General features: G+C 42.3%; 1 protein-coding gene across 11 annotated transcripts in view; it reads left to right on the plus strand.

Annotated features, from left to right (window-relative positions):
* The window catches only part of HERC2 (HECT and RLD domain containing E3 ubiquitin protein ligase 2), a 131374-nt gene that overhangs the window by 45354 nt on the left and 69645 nt on the right, over nucleotides 1-16375 (plus strand). For 10 of the 11 annotated variants that reach the window (XM_084844336.1, XM_084844333.1, XM_084844338.1 and 7 more), the window contains 18 exons: nucleotides 2205-2383; nucleotides 3102-3286; nucleotides 3450-3605; nucleotides 3997-4182; nucleotides 4388-4558; nucleotides 4648-4751; nucleotides 4983-5133; nucleotides 6228-6442; nucleotides 7892-8024; nucleotides 8122-8249; nucleotides 8359-8554; nucleotides 8942-9090; nucleotides 10375-10548; nucleotides 10634-10770; nucleotides 11171-11322; nucleotides 14205-14396; nucleotides 15033-15220; nucleotides 15335-15527. In XM_084844336.1, the coding sequence (XP_084700462.1) occupies nucleotides 2205-2383; nucleotides 3102-3286; nucleotides 3450-3605; nucleotides 3997-4182; nucleotides 4388-4558; nucleotides 4648-4751; nucleotides 4983-5133; nucleotides 6228-6442; nucleotides 7892-8024; nucleotides 8122-8249; nucleotides 8359-8554; nucleotides 8942-9090; nucleotides 10375-10548; nucleotides 10634-10770; nucleotides 11171-11322; nucleotides 14205-14396; nucleotides 15033-15220; nucleotides 15335-15527 (2989 nt within the window). The remainder of the gene's footprint in view (nucleotides 1-2204; nucleotides 2384-3101; nucleotides 3287-3449; nucleotides 3606-3996; nucleotides 4183-4387; nucleotides 4559-4647; nucleotides 4752-4982; nucleotides 5134-6227; nucleotides 6443-7891; nucleotides 8025-8121; nucleotides 8250-8358; nucleotides 8555-8941; nucleotides 9091-10374; nucleotides 10549-10633; nucleotides 10771-11170; nucleotides 11323-14204; nucleotides 14397-15032; nucleotides 15221-15334; nucleotides 15528-16375) is intronic. The other variant, XM_084844339.1, reaches the window with a different exon arrangement.

Consider the following 16375-nt stretch of genomic DNA (forward strand, 5'->3'; position numbering starts at 1 on the left):
TAAATGACAGAGTGAATATTTTGTTTGTAAAGGCTTTCATAAGACTGTAGTTTCTTTACAGTGTGGATAGGCAAGGCACGGAGTGCATTAAATATCTGTGGTACGTCCTTATAGATGAAGTATGCTTTTCTATTAATTTTTAATCTCATTTGTTCAGAAAATAACTCTATCACTTGTAATGTTATCCTTTTTCTATAAGAGATCATGTCTCTTCCTGCTGTGGAATCTGGCACTGCCTGGAACTCTAAATTTGAAAGTTTACAGTAGCAGTGCCTATAGGAAGAAATGATGGCCACTTAAAAACTTACTGAGTAATAGCTACGGATGCCACATAGTAAATCCAGTGTAACAGCACTGTGAACCGGGAAATCTGCTAATCTAGGTGGAGATTTAGATGGGGGTCACACTCTCCCTGAAGGGCCAAGTACACAGTTTGGGAGTGCTCCTGAACACAGCGCTATCTATGAATGTGTGGGTGGCATCAGTTGCCAGGATTGGTTTTTAACAGGTTAAGTTGGTTCAGCAGCTACGGCCCTATCTAGAGAAAGCTGGCCTAGCCATTGTGACACACTGTTTGGTTACATCCGTAGATTACTGCAATGTGCTCTATGTGGGGTTGCCCTTGAAGACAGTTCAGAAGCTGCAAAAGGTACAGAATGCTGCAGCTAGAATGCTTGTGCGACCTAGGCATTCATATCATATCGCACCTGTTCTGTATCAGTTATGTTGGCTGCCTGTTCATTTCCAGGCCCAATTCAAGGTGCTGGTGCTGGCCTTTAAAGCCCTGGTTTGGGACCACATTATCTGAAGGACACCTGCATAAGTCTGGCTAGGCATTAAGATCAGTGTCAAAGGCCTTTCTTTCTGGCCTACCAGCAGGAGCCATTAGTCTGGCAGGTATTAAGGATAGACCAATGTCAGTTGTGGCCCCACACCTTTGGAACTCACTCCCCATGGAGATATGTATGACCTCACCACTGGGTGTTTCTTAAAAAATATTGAAGGCACGTTTATTCCAGTCTGTGTTTGGTTGAGCTGTGCTGTACGTGGAGGAAAAAACCCTCATCTTTAGCTGCTGCTGCTGGTGTGTGTATATATCTATATCTAAATATATAGGGTTTTATCCAGTTCTAGTCTAACTTAAGCCCCATTCAATACAGTGAGTCTACTCTAGGTAGGACTAACATTGGATACAACCCATAATGTTATGGTTTCCATGTTTAATAGTTTATTTTCTCGTGCTTGAGTCTTGTAAGCCACCTTATGAGGGCAGTGCAGCCTGAAAGGTGGGTTAACAATCTTTTAAATAACTGTCCTTCTCCAACTGCTTGAAAATCTAGGAAAGTAGGGTGTGTGGTATCATTGGCTTATGGTATTGTTATATTGTGCAAACTTCAAAACAGAGGGGGTAAATGGAAGTGTGTGTTTATATCTCAGCTCCACCCTACTGCTCTCCTCCTGTATAAGAGAGCTTATTCATGAAATTGAACAGTAATAAGTATGGATAGCAGACAGAGAATTCTGGAACCCTTAATTTGTCATGACCTTGATAGCCAATATCTTCCACTAGTGCAAGGCTATTCCCCATCTTCACACCTCCTCTTGAACGCAGTGGGAGACTTGCAGCTTTAAAACCATGACCATGATTCTTTAGCCTAGGAAATGAATGTGGGCTCTTGGACAACTTCCTTTGTTATAGTCTCATATCTCTATATACTGATGGGAAAAGATAGGGTGACAGCAGTGCTGGTATGGAGATGTATGGAGCTTCAGATCTGATGTGTGAATAGGGAAATAACCGTCTTTGCTACCATCGTATAACGACCAATGTATTTTCTCTGTGCCAAATGCTGCTATATCCATATTCCTCCAACTTAAATTGGTTCAGGATTCTTCTTTGAACACAGTGACTTACTTATTCAGTATCTTGGCATTGTTGGATTCAGCAGCTCAGTTTATGCAAATTACTTTAATTCTAGTGTGGCTTCTATTGCTTTCTGTCCCATCAGTCTCAGGTTTCCTATAATCTGCTACACTATAGCAGTGCCAGGCTGCTCACTGCATTAAACAGGGAAAGTTCCATTAAAGGAATGGCATCAATGCAGCCTTTACTGGCCAAATATTCTCTGCCTCAGTTAGTGGACATGACTCCATTTCTTTCACAGATTGTTTAATGGATTCACTTTGAATGTTTCATTTTGTAGGATATAGAGGCAAAAAAAGAAGCTCAGAAAGAAAAAGAAATCGATGAGCAGGAAGCAAATGCGTCAACACTTCACAGGAACAGAACACCGTTGGACAAAGACCTCATTAATACTGGGATCTATGAATTGGCAGGAAAACAAAGCTTGCCTCTGGTTCAATTAATTCAGCAATTATTAAGGTAACTTCTTAAAAAACAAAGCTGTCCCAGAACGGTTCCCCTTTTCCACATGTTATTCTTGTTTTCATTGTATTTTTGTCTTCTTTTGTCTCTAACTCTCTTTTGTTCTTGGGTTGTTTGACTTTTATTGCGCAGTAATAACCAAAGCACAAGAGGGGCAGCAGATTTGTAAGCATGTCTGCTTAAGGGTGCAAATGCCAGCCTGCCATTTTGAGTGGCAAACTTACGTGGCAAACTTTCAATCTGCTTTTGAAACCAAGGGCACTTTCAAAAGCAGGTTTTGTAATATGGCATTGGGGTCTGGTGTTTTTAAAGCTCTTGGGCACAACTATAGTAGCTCTTTGGCTTTTGGTGGCCAGTTAGATAAGATTTTTGTACTGAAGAGTTCATATCCTACATCATCCTTCCCCAGCCTGGTGCTCTCCAGATGTTTTGGACTACAGCTCCACCAGCCTCAGCCAGCATGGTCAATGGTCAGAAATGCTGATAGTTGTAGTCCAAAATATCTGGAGGGCACCAGGTTGGGGAAGGTGGACTTATATTAATGTAATTGCTTTAAGAATACTGCATTACACGATGCTTCAGTAGAGTACTTCTTATTTGGTGGCTTATATTGTCAACTCTTTTGCTTCATAGGAGACTGGGTGGGGGGTAGGATGTGGAAAAAATATATAATCTTCATCTTCTAAAACCTTTTTTGAAATGATTTTCCTGTCAGGAACATTGCTTCACAGACAATAGCCAAACTGAAAGATGTGGCTCGTCGCATTTCTTCTTGCTTAGACCATGAACATTACAATAAAGAAAGGTCTGCTTCTTTGGACTTGCTGCTACGTTTTCAGCGCTTACTTGTTAGTAAGCTGTATCCAGGAGATAGCATTGGACAGATCCCTAATACATATGGTAAGTAGTGCATTTTGAAAAAAAAATGACTATTGCTAGCATGCTGCTGACTTGCTGGTGGATTAAATAGTCTTTTCAAATTGCTGCTTTCCTCTGAATTTTGGTTATAACTAAATGCTATGATTGTGAATACAGTGTGCCCCCTTCTTTTTTTTTTTTACAGGCCCTGAGCTTCTAGGAGTTGGTTCTCTGCTAAAGAAATACACAGCCCTTTTGTGTACACATATTGGAGACATACTGCCTGTAGCAGCTAGCATTGCTTCCACTACTCATAGGCATTTTGCAGAAGTATCTCGTGTTGTAGATGGAGATCTAACAGGTACTGACCCTTGCCCTTTGTAGATGATGCTGTCACTTTTAATGATACAGAAAAAGTAAAGAAAACATAAGGGCTAGATCCAGAATTCTGTTCGTACTGGAGGAAGGGATGTGGATGTGATTCTCGCTGATTCCTACTTTCACCTGTGCCTCTTGAAAAGGTGCTTTGGAGGGTTGGGGGACTCTCCAGAGCAGCATGATAGGCAGCACATGGGACTGCACGTGGAAGGAGAAACTGGTGAAAATCACTTCTACACCTCTTTCCTCCAGTTGGATCTTTCTGCCTTCCATGAATGGAATAGCTGGTCTGGATACAACCCACTGGCAGTTTGCTAAGAGTAACTGCAAGTTACTCTTCTAGCTTTTTACTGAACACTTTTTTTGTCCCTTAGGTGTACTCCTTCCAGAGTTGGTGGTATCTATAGTACTTCTTCTTAGTAAAAATGCTGGGCTTATACAGGAAGCTGGTGCGATTCCTTTATTGGCTGGTCTACTAGAACATCTGGACAGATTTAACCATTTAGCTCCTGGTAAAGAAAGAGATGACAATGAAGACTTAGCTTGGCCAGGGATAATGGGTATGTTTTTTTCTGAAAACATTTAAAACACTTATTGGACCTTTCCAGCAGAGTTTCTAGCTTGTCTTTTCATAGGTTTTAAAAGACTTCCGTCTTATCACAAAATATACTTGTCATAGGATACATAATTATGTAGTATTTTCCAAAATGTCTGGTTCCTAAAGTTGGCGCTAACTCCCCCCCCCCCCCAATCCCCACCTGTTAGGTTCATTCTTTACAGGACAGAATTGCAGAAATAATGAGGAAGTAACACTCATACGAAAAGCTGACCTGGAGAACCACAATAAAGATGGCGGCTTCTGGACAGTGATTGATGGCAAAGTGTATGATATAAAGGATTTCCAAACACAGTCATTAACAGGGAGCACTGTACTTGGTGAGATTTCACTTCCTTACCACAACAGATACCAAAACCAATTTCTTGTTCAGCTGCCTTCTGAATGCTTTGTTTTTTGTTTTCTTTAGCTCAGTTTGCAGGAGAGGATCCAGTTGTTGCTTTGGAAGCAGCTTTGCAATTTGAGGATACAAGGGAATCGATGCATGCCTTCTGTGTTGGCCAATATATGGAGGTAAAATTTTGGAGAAATAATCTGCAATGTGCTTACTCAGTGTGTTTTAAAGAGAACAGGTTTCTGGTCTCCACTTTCTCTCTGTCCTTGACTTTTTCTGTATCTCCCACACATCACAACTGAATAGCAAGTTCGAGTCCCTTAATCGTTAATAGTTTTTGGTGAGTTAGGAAACTTATTTCAGTCTTAAATCTAATATCCTGTGTTATACATATTTTTTTTCTGTTCTAGCCTGACCAGGAAGTGATCACTACACCAGATACTGGTAGTCTATCATCACCTCTCATAGACACTGAAAGGAATTTAGGGCTGCTTCTTGGGCTACATGCTTCCTACCTAGCAATGAGTACACCACTTTCTCCTGTGGAGGTTGAATGTGCCAGTAAGAATATCTTTACGTTACATATAAATGCAGTTAATATGAAGTTGAGAATGTGATGAGCTTTCCCCCATTCTTTTGGATCCATGTTTAAATGTAATTCAAGCCAGATGATAGCTGGACTGAGTGATTAACAGTGCAATCCTATACGTATCTACTTGGAAATAAGCCTTAGTTGGATTTGCTCCCAAGTAAGTGTGCATTAGATTGCAGCCTTTAATAACTTATCTTTATTATGCAATTTCCCCAACATTTCCGTGAGCAAATATGAAAGCTCAAAACACATTTCCCAGACAAACTATGCTTCAGTAATCTGGGATAAAATTCAACATGTGTTCTGTAAGTCAGACACTTAAGTCAAATAATCTTGAAGAGGATAAGCATTAAAATTGTTGTCGAAGTAACTTGTTTCAAAAGTGAGATCTGATAAGGCAATTTTGTAAAACATCTACTAACCCAAGGAAAGAGTTACCTTATTCCTCATTAGGATGTACTTTACAAATTGCAAATGCAATTTGAGCGGTGGGCCAGGCAAACCAATCGACTGGAAGGAAGTGTTGCTATCCATGCATAAATGGTTATGAGCAAGGGTGAATAAAGGAATAACAAAGGAAAATCCTTAAAATTGGCCAATAAGATGGAGTTAGATTGCTTTTCTTGATAAGATGAACTGTGCTGGGGAGAGGCCCCAGCTCAAGGGTGAAACACATGCTTTGCTTCAGAAGGTCCCAGATTCCGTCCTTGGCATCTCCAATTTAAACAAACAAAAAGTACTTGGGTAGCAGAGAAGAACTTTTCCCCAAGACTGTGGAAAGCACTGCCAGTTGATGTAGACTCTCTTTAATGGTCATGCTTAGTTTTGGGAAGCCACATTTGTTTATCTAATTATCTACTAGAAATAATTATTTTAAATCATTTTGAGACCAAAAAAGAAATAGGATGCGTGTAACTCTGAGGTAGATATTTTCCCCTGCTTTGAAACAATTGAATAATGCTTTTTATAAACAAAGTTGCATCACTTTGCCACCTGGTTAGCAAGGCTGCAAATGCATTATGGTTAAGTAGGCAGTTTAACAGACTTCCATTCTTTTTTGCAGAATGGTTGAAGTCCTCTATTTTCTCCGGAGGCTTGCAAACTAGTCAAATACATTACAGTTATAATGAGGAGAAGGATGAAGACCACTGCAGCTCTCCTGGTAACACTACCCCTAACAAATCAAAGCTGTATTCACATCGACTGACTTTGAGTGACCACTCACAGCCATTTCTGCAAGCGATTGCAGACAACAGCGTCCAGGATCACACTGTGAAGGTAATAGTGCACTGTTGTTAAGAACGTAGGCTGGCAAAAAGTCAACAGTTGCTCCCTTCCTGCGCTTCCCGATGGCACCTGGTCTGGAGGCTCTAGATCAGGGGTCCCCAGTGCATGTGTAGGCATCCTCAATGGTGCGTGCAAAACTCTTTACTCCCTGCCCCCTTCAAAAAACATTTTTTAATAAAAATTGAAAAACATTAGGGTGCCAGGTTCTCCTTCCTGTTCCTGAACCTACCACTGATCAGCTGTTCAGCAGGCAGGAAGAGAAAGCAAGGCAAAGGGGGAGAGGGGAGAGAAACGACGAGGCTAGAGGATAGGAAGGGGGAGAAACAGTGAGGTAAAGAGGTTGTGGTGGGGAGAGAAATAGTGAGGCCAGAGGTAAAGAGATGAGTGGGATAGAAAGCAAGACTAGGGGCTAGGGAGGGAGAGAAAGAAGAAGGGTAGAGGCTGGGAGCTGAGAGAGTGCAAAGGGGAAAGGTCTTTGTGGGTGGATAAAGACTGGACAGGCCAGGAAGCAACCGTTTCCATTTCAACCTCCCCCCACCTCCAGCCTCTAGCTTTGCTATTCCCCCCCCCCTTTGGCTAAGCAGGCCCCCATGGCAGCCATTATGTGGCTAGTCACATCCTCCATGGGAGCCATTTTGTGATGGTGCCCACAGCACTTTCCCAAATTCCCAAATTTGCCCACAGGTCCAAAAAGGTTGGGGATTCCTGGTCTAGGGAGAAAGAGCAAAGGTGGGTGGGTTTACCCAAATCTCCATCTGGTCATTGGTGCGTTGAAACCCTTGGGTCATCACCTGAAAGGAGTCTGAGGGATTATGGAGAACGCTGGAGATAGTCACTGTACTCCTTTCAGGGCCCAGTGTGGGAGTTTATTGGGTACCTTGGCCCAGAGCCACCACTTTGTCAACTGCCAATGGATGTTGGTCTTTAGGAACATTTGACTCTCGGCTTTCCTGTAAAGGCATTGACTTTCTCTTTCTACTACCCCCATTATTATTGGCTGAGCAGTTCGTAGCCTCCTTTTCCAAGAAATCAGAACAGAACAAAGTGATAACATGATAACTGCTTGCCAGTGTGAATAGGAGAGCCTGAACAATTCAAAGGGAGGTGTAGCAAATCAGTAAAGGGTCAGGTGTCTAGTCTCTGGTGTTTGTTCTGTTTTTCCATCATTCATTTCCAGTCCTCTTTCTTTCTGGCAGCTTCTTTTAGTTCTGGAAGTAATGCTGATGAAAGGCAAGAGGTCCTTTTGGCCCAACTGTTCTACAATATTTGTGTGTGTGTGTGTCTGCCAGTGGAGGATAATGACCTAGTTCCTTAGCCTGAAGTATTATCACTGCATAATTCCAAATATTTAACTTTTAATTTAAAAATTCATGTCAACTGCAATGCATAAATTATTAGGCTGTAATGATGTTCCACTAAGTGTATATTTTTTTTGTGCAGGACTTCTTATGTCAAGTGGAGAGATACTGCAAACAGTGTCACTTGACTACACCAATTACATTCCCTCCTGAGCATCCGGTGGAAGAAGTAGGACGTCTGTTGTTATGTTGCCTTCTAAAGCACGAGGATTTAGGTATCTGTATTTGACACACAGTTGTCCTAAAATTCTTAATGTATTATTTTAACATTTTCTTTGATATTATATCTTCTCTCTTTTTCCCCTCTTAAAGGTCATATAGCACTCTCTCTTGTTCATCCTGCTATGCTAGGAGTTGACCAAGTTAAACACCGAACACTTCCAAAATCTGTAGCAGATGTGTGTCGTGTTGTCTATCAAGCAAAATGTTCACTGATCAAGGTAAGCATCAAACAAACAAACAAACAAAAATCATTAGTATCATTTCTTAGCAAAAATAGCTGTTACTGTTGCCTTAATAACAAAGACCTGTTTGCACTATTATTTTAAGACCCATCAGGAACAAGGAAGATCTTACAAAGAAGTCTGTGCTCCTGTAATTGAACGTTTGAGATTCCTCTTCAATGAATTGCGTCCAGCAGTGTGCAACGATCTTTCCATCATGTCTAAGCTTAAAAGCCTAAGTTCTTTGCCCCGATGGAGAAGGGTAGTTCAGAAGATAATTAGAGAGAGAAGGAAAAGAAGAGGTAAAAATGTTTTAAAATGCAAATTCTAGTTGGAAGTACTGGAGAATTTGTATTTTGTAGACATGTGATATAATACAGTGGATTCTTGCTTAATTCCTAAGCAAGCCTTCTTCATCTCATTGAAAAGATGGTAGCATCAGGTGTCAGACTCAAGTTTCATGTGGACTCCATCTTGTAATTTCAAAAGATATAATGCAATTGGAAATTGGGTAGGCATGGGGAGGGAAGTGGTCCTTTGAATACATTTAAGTCTGAATGTCCCACTTTTAATAATTGAGTCACTTTTTCATAAAGTGTTAGTTGACTTCTGTGGAAGCTTATACTTTAGCTGTTTAGGAAGTATTGGCTTATAAAAATGTGGTGTGCTTTTCATTTTCCCCCCACTAGTCCCTAAAAAATCTGACTCTTCTGATGTGGAAGAATCCAAAATTGGGAATGAGGGGAGTGATTTGGAAGAGCCATGTGTCATACCTCACAGCCCTGTGACAGCTGATAAAAGACCCTTGCCAGTCAAATCACCAAAGGTAGTATATCAAGTATGTAATATAGACAACCTGCGTTGTTGTTGTTGTTCAGTCGTTCAGTCGTGTCCGACTCTTCGTGACCCCATGGACCATAGCACGCCAGGCCTTCCTGTCCTGCGCTCTCTCCCGGAGCATGCTCCAGTTCATATTCATTGCATCCGTGATGCTATCTAGCCATCTCATCCTCTGCCGTCCCCTTTTCCTTTTGCCTCCAGTCTTTCCCAGCATCAGGGTCTTTTCCAGTGAGTTTTCTCTTCGCATTAGGTGGCCAAAATATTGGAGCTTCAGCTTCATTATCTGTCCTTCCAATGAGCACTCAGGGTTGATTTCCTTTAGGATGGACTGATTTGACCTCCTTGCAGTCCAGGGGACTCGTAAGAGTCTTCTCCAGCACCACAGTTCGAAAGCATCAATTCTTCGGCGCTCAGCCTTCAGTGCTGCAAGCATTTTACATGAGGAGGAAAGTTGTGCATGTGAGCCTCCTTGTGGGGCATCCTTGTCAAACATTACCTTATATGATGTGCAGGAGTGTGCACAGTTTCTTTTTCATCACATAGGGAGGATCTCTCGCCAGGTGACTCTGAACTGATGTTGAGTCTTGGATGAACTTCCTTTGACCTGGTTATCACATAATGACAACCCATGGGTTTAAAAACTGATGGGTTGTGCATGAACAGGAGAGAGTGGGCACTCTGCCTGCTGGCTGCCCGCCTCTTCTGCTTTTATTCAGCAACCCATGATCAGCTCGGCAACTCATAATCGGCTCCTGAGCATGACGTCTGAACCCAGACCGCTGGGTTGTTTAGGGGCTAAACAACCCAGCTGTTAGCCCATGGTCTGTTGTTGAGTTAACGGCTGGGTTTGGATGTCATACTCAGCAGGAGCCACTCAGCAGTTGTGGAGTAAAGCAGAAAAAGCAGGTGCGCTGCAGGCAGCATGCCCTGTGTCCAACATTTCATTGGTCTTTAAACTGATGGGTCGTTACTTGCAGAGAGCCCCCTTGCAACATAGATGTAGATTTTGGATGCCAGTGTTGACCTTTCTTTATGATTATTTTTAGCTATAATGTGTTTTGCATGAGGAACTCAATTTTGTTCTTTTAAGTTAAAAGTGTAGCATGTGGATAAGTATGTTGCTCATACTGGGACAAACCTGTAATGCCCTTCCTTGATCCTGAAACTTAAGGTTTTAACATATGGTTCTTTAGTAGGTTAATGTGCCATTTTGGAGCAAACACCATTTTCAATCTGAGGTCTTGGGTTATTAACTTGTGTAAATGTGCATTTAATTTTCTAGGATAAATGGCAGCCACTTATAAATACAGTTACAGGTGTTCACAAATACAAATGGCTGAAACAAAACGTCCAAGGTTTATATCCTCAGTCGGCTCTTCTCAACACCATCGTTGAATTTGCACTAAAAGAAGAGCCTGTTGATGTAGAAAAAATGAGGAAGTGCTTACTGAAGCAGGTAAAGCATGGCTTGTTTCATGTGGTCAGGCCTCTCTACTTGAGAAGCTTACAGAGAGATGATACTTACTTTATCTATTTTGCAGCTAGAAAGAGCTGAAGTTCGTTTAGAGGGGATTGATACAATTCTAAAGCTGGCAACCAAAAACTTCCTGCTGCCTTCTGTGCAATACTCTATGTTCTGTGGATGGCAAAGACTTATTCCAGAAGGAACCAATATAGGGTAATATCCCCTCCCACATAGTTTCTTTAAAACCAGTCACACACTTTGTGGTGTGTGTTCAAGCACAATGGTTTTAGAATGGAGACAGGGGACACTGGGGACTTTAGCACTGATGAGAAAGTCCACTGTGGCACAGTAAGGTGGGAATGCTCGTGGCCCCAGTGTAGCATTTATGTGCCATGGGAACACTTTGTTTTCCTAGAGCCAGCACAAACGTGCATGGGGAAAGTATTGCAACGGCTTTTGAAAAGCAGATGGAAGCTTTGCCCTGCTTGTTTGGACTTAAGATAATTCTGCAGCACTTTGCAGCAGCATCTTCTTATTCTGCAACAGCATGTATTAAGGTGGGGTATAATTTTGAAGACTCTGAAACCATGGCCTTTTCTTTTAATATACAAAGGGAGCCTCTAACAGACTGTTTAAAGGATGTTGATCTGATTCCACCCTTCAATCGTATGCTCCTGGAAGTTACTTTTGGAAAGTTGTACTCATGGGCTATTCAAAATGTTCGGAACATTTTGCTTGATGCCAATAGCAGGTTCAAAGAACTAGGTGAGTACCTCTAATCCCTTGCCTTAAACTCTGCTTTATAAAAACCTCATTTGTTGGCATTTTGTGCATGTTAGCTGGGTACAAGTTGAATGATCATGAAGTTGCAAAAATGTTTCTATTTTTGTACATCTTGGACAGTAGTCACCAAATCCTGCCTGTAGAGTATATGATGTTCCATTTTTTTTGTAATCACATAGCCAGATCAGGCTGAGGGAGAAATTTTGTGCATGGGTGATGCTAGGGCTGTACTACACTGTCTTACATGGATGTTTCTGAGTTGTCTAGTTCAGGGGTGGGCAGACTTGAGGTTTGCAGTATCTACTTTGTATTTACTAGAATCCCAAAATCCACCAACTGGAGCTTGGTGTAAAAGAAATACACTTAAAAAATTCTGAGCCCAGGAATTTGTTTTGAGTAAACACAGCTCACAGTCCTTCCACACTTGAATCAATTCCTGGTTACCCCAGTCTTTCTTCATTTCAGCAGCATAATTAAAGTGTGTGTATGGGGTGGGGGGGTAATTTTGTTGTTGCTATTGTTAAACAAGCAAGAAAGCCAAGTGGCTGTCTGATGAGACTTTACAAGTAGCTGAGGAAAGAAGGGAAGCGAAAAGCAAGGGAGAAAGGGGAAGATATATCCAACTGAATGCAGAGTTCCAGAGAATAGCAAGGAGAGACAAGAAGGCCTTCTTAAATGAACAATGCAAAGAAATTGAGGAAAACAACAGAATGGGAAAGACTAGAGATCTCTTCAAGAAAATTGGAGATCTCAAGGGAACATTTTGTGCAAAGACAGGCATGATAAAGGACAAAGAAGGCAGGGACCTAACAGAAGCAGATGAGATTAAGAAGAGGTAGCAAGAATACACAGAAGAACTATACAGGAAAGATCTTCATGTCCCTGATAGCCATGATAGTGCGGTCACTGACCTTGAGCCGGACATCCTCGAGAGTGAAGTCAAGTGGGCCTTAGGAAGCATTAGTAACAACAAAGCTAGCGGAGATGACAGTATTCCAGCTGAGCTATTTAAAATCGTAAAAGATGATGCTGTTAAAGTGCTGCATTCAATATGCCAACAAATCTGGAACACTCAACAGTGGCTACAAGACTGGAAAAGGTCAGTTTACATTCCAATTCCAAAGAAGGGCAACGCCAAAGAGTGTTCAAACTACCGCACAATTGCACTCATTTCACATGCCAGCAAGGTGATGCTCAAAATCCTACAAGCTAGGCTTCAGCAGTATGCGAACCGAGAACTACCGGAAGAACAAGCTGGGTTTCGAAGAGGCAGAGGAACTAGAAATCAAATCGCCAACATTCGCTGCATCATGGAGAAAGCAAGAGAATTCCAGAAAAACGTCTATTTCTGCTTCATTGACTACGCTAAAGCCTTTGATTGTGTGGATCACAACAAACTGTGGCAAATTCTGAAAGTGATGGGAGTACCAGACCACCTTACCTGTCTCCTGAGAAACCTGTACGAGGGTCAAGAAGCAACAGTAAGAACCAGACATGGAACAACCGAGTGGTTCAAAATTGGGAAAGGAGTACGACAAGGCTGCATATTGTCGCCCTGCTTATTTAACTTATATGCAGAGTACATCATGAGAAACGCCGGGTTGGATGAATCACAGGTCGGAATTAAGATTGCTGGGAGAATTATCAACAACCTCCGATATGCAGACGACACCACCCTAATGGCAGAAAGTGAAGAGGATCTCAAGAGCCTCTTGTTGAGGGTGAAAGAGGAGAGTGCAAAAGCTGGTTTGAAACTCAACATTAAAAAAGCGAAGCTCATGGCATCTGGCCCCATCACTTCCTGGCATATGGAAGGGGAAGAAATGGAAGCAGTGACAGATTTTACCTTCTTGGGCTCCAAGATCACCGCAGACGGTGACTGTAGCCATGAAATTAAAAGACACTTTCTCCTTGGGAGGAAAGCTATGGCAAACCTAGACAGCATAGTAAGAAGCAGAGACACCTTGCCGACAAAGGTCCGTCTAATCAAAGCTATGGTTTTCCCAGTAGTAATGTATGGCTGTGAGAGCTGGACTATAAGGAAGGCTGAGCGCCGAAGAATTGATGCTTTCGAACTGTGGTGCTGGAGAAGACTCTTACGAGTCCCCTGGACTGCAAGGAGGTCAAATCAGTCCATCCTCAAAGGAATCAACCCTGAGTGCTCATTGGAAGGACAGATACTGAAGCTGAAGCTCAAATATTTTGGCCACCTATTGCGAAGAGAAAAGACCCTGATGCTGGGAAAGACTGAAGGCAAAAGGAGAAGGGGATGACAGAGGATGAGATGGCTAGATAGCATCACGGATGCAATGAATATGAACTTGAGCACGCTCCGGGAGAGAGCGCAGGACAGGAAGGCCTGGCGTGCTATGGTCCATGGGGTCACGAAGAGTTGGACACGACTGAACGACTGAACAACAAAATTGTTAAACAGTTGGGAGTCTGAAATCCTTGCCAATCCACTGCAAATCACCCAGAGATCTACAAGTAGATCCCAGTCTACCTTCTGTCAACCCCTGGCTTAGTTTCTTCTGAAGAGATTGGAAAGAGGGGGAGCTTCTGATGCATCTGCCTTGGATGGGTGCTTGTAGTCTTGGCTCATACTCTGGTTCCTTGTTTGAAAACATGGTCTGTTAGCAAGTCTAGTTACTGACCATGGGTTGAAAGAAATGTGATTTTGTATTTCCAAGTTTTATTTAGATTAAGTGCTTTTTCTGTTTTAGTGATTCCACTGTGAATATCTGAAATCAGAGGAAACATACTTGCAACGAGTCAAAATCATAAGAATTGTTTGCTGATAAGGCAGCTAAAGGCCATTTACTTTTGCTTATAAACAGCCTCTTGCTCCCTTATTTTTCCTCTAGGGATCCAACCTGTTCCTTTGCAAACCATTACCCATGAGAACCCTGCAGGACCAAGTCTGGGGACCATTCCACAAGCTCGTTTCTTATTGGTCATGCTTAACATGTTAACTGTACAACATGGTGCAAACACCTTGAATCTTCTTCTCAATTCTGGCATGTTGGCATTGACACAAACCACGTTGCGGCTGATAGGTATGTTTCCTATTTGTGTAGACCTGTCTTCACTGTCATTTCACCTGTCTGCTTGGAGCCCTTAGAGGGCTTCCTACAGATGAACAATGACTAGATTTGGACAATCAGCAGAAGAAAAGAAGCCACCGTGGCTTCTTTTCCCTGCCCTGCACGTGCTGCTTGTGTGCCCACCATTTCCCTAATTACTGTTGCTGTGGTGTAGGTTGTCGTGTCGTCCATACACAGCAAGGTGCATGGTGGAGGTGGTTTCCAAGCTATGGGTTGCAGGGTGGTTTGGAAGTCACCCGTACTGTGCACCTTGCCAGGTTTGGATGACATGACAACCCACACCGCTGTGAAGCTAATTAGGAAAATGGTGAGTGTGTGGGCGATGAAAGGCAGCCATTGTGGCTTCGTTTCCCTGCTGATCGTCTGAATCCGGCCATAGCCTCTTGTATCCATTTTCTCTTTCAATTTTCGAATGAAAGTAATACATCCTCATGGAGACTGCTTTCAGAAAAGCTAATGTAGTCCTTTTGGAAAGCACTAAATACCATGTGGCAATTCTTTTGATATCATGTTCCCCCCTCTTCATTTTGTGTATATTTTAAAGGGAATTATAGCTACTAGATCTCAAGATATCTCTTGTTGAATTAGGGCCCAGTTCAGACAATGTTGAAGAAGATATGCTTGCTTCCTCCCGTGGTGCTTCTGCTACAGTCCTAGAAGAATCCAGGAAGGAGACCACTCCAGTTCAACTTCCTGTTTCAGGACCAGAGCTGGCAGCTATGATGAAGATTGGTACCAGAGTGATGAGGGGGGTAGATTGGAAATGGGGTGATCAGGTACTACTTGTGTCTATTATTCACTCATTTTGCTAGATACCTATTCAGCCCATCATATATCCTTAATTCTTGCTCATATATTTTAAATTAGTATTACTGCTACTCTTTCTTCAGGATGGGCCACCTCCAGGCTTGGGTCGTGTGATTGGAGAATTGGGTGAAGATGGATGGATTAGAGTTCAGTGGGATACTGGCAGTACCAATTCTTACAGGATGGGAAAAGAGGGAAAGTATGATCTCAAACTGGCTGAACCACCACCTGCTTCTCAGCCTGCAACAGAAGACTCAGACACAGAGGATGATTCTGGTAAGGATGTTCTGTGCTGAACACAGTGGCAATGTAGTTCCCAAGCAATAACTAGTGATTTCATCAAATATGACCTTGTTCTGCTTTCCTCTCATGTTTTCAAGAAATAGATCCAAATTGTTCAGAAAAACAAATGTTTGATAAGTACTGTAGGTAAGAATTCACCTTCCTAAGAGCTAAAGCAGAGGTGGGCAACTATCCTCCTTCAGCTGTTGTTGGACTACAACTCCCATAATCCCTCACCATTGGCTATGCTGGCTAGGGCTGATGGAGTTGCAGTCCAACAACACCTGGAGGGCCACAAGTTGTGGAGGGCCCCTGAGCTAAAGGATGTAGAACAGTTCACAACCTACCTAGGCATTCTTGAGCATGACAGTTCTTTTGAGTAGCAAAACAGGAAGACAAACTTAATGTCATTCAGTCTCTTCTTGATATTGACATTTATAAACAGTTGCTGCTTGTAGGTCATTCTGAATTTGCCAGCTTTATTTCAGGTGTTGGGAATAGAATATGTGGTTTAGTACACGATTTCAAATAAGGGTAGGCAGGTTGATTATGTTGGTGTTTTTTGTAGTGGTTCAGGCCAAGCAAAGAAGAATTTTATATGTACAAGGACTTGACATTTGGTTCCATGTAATTATTTCTCCCTGTTAACAAGGCAGTTAGAAGTATGTTTAACTGTATCTGCAGAAGTCAAAGGTCTTCACTTTTCTGTTTTTTCCCCACGTGGTGTAATTAGTTCATTTTGGGAGCAATCTTATGGCCACTAGACAGCGGCTAGACGGCCATAGGATATGTGGTTTTCTGGGATCCAACTTTGGAGCCCGTGCTCCGAGGTCGGTTCCTGG

Source organism: Heloderma suspectum, chromosome 3 (genome assembly GCF_057233095.1).
Source record: "Heloderma suspectum isolate Gila_16-S chromosome 3, 16-S_ref, whole genome shotgun sequence".
Classification (NCBI taxonomy): Eukaryota; Metazoa; Chordata; class Lepidosauria; order Squamata; family Helodermatidae; genus Heloderma; species Heloderma suspectum.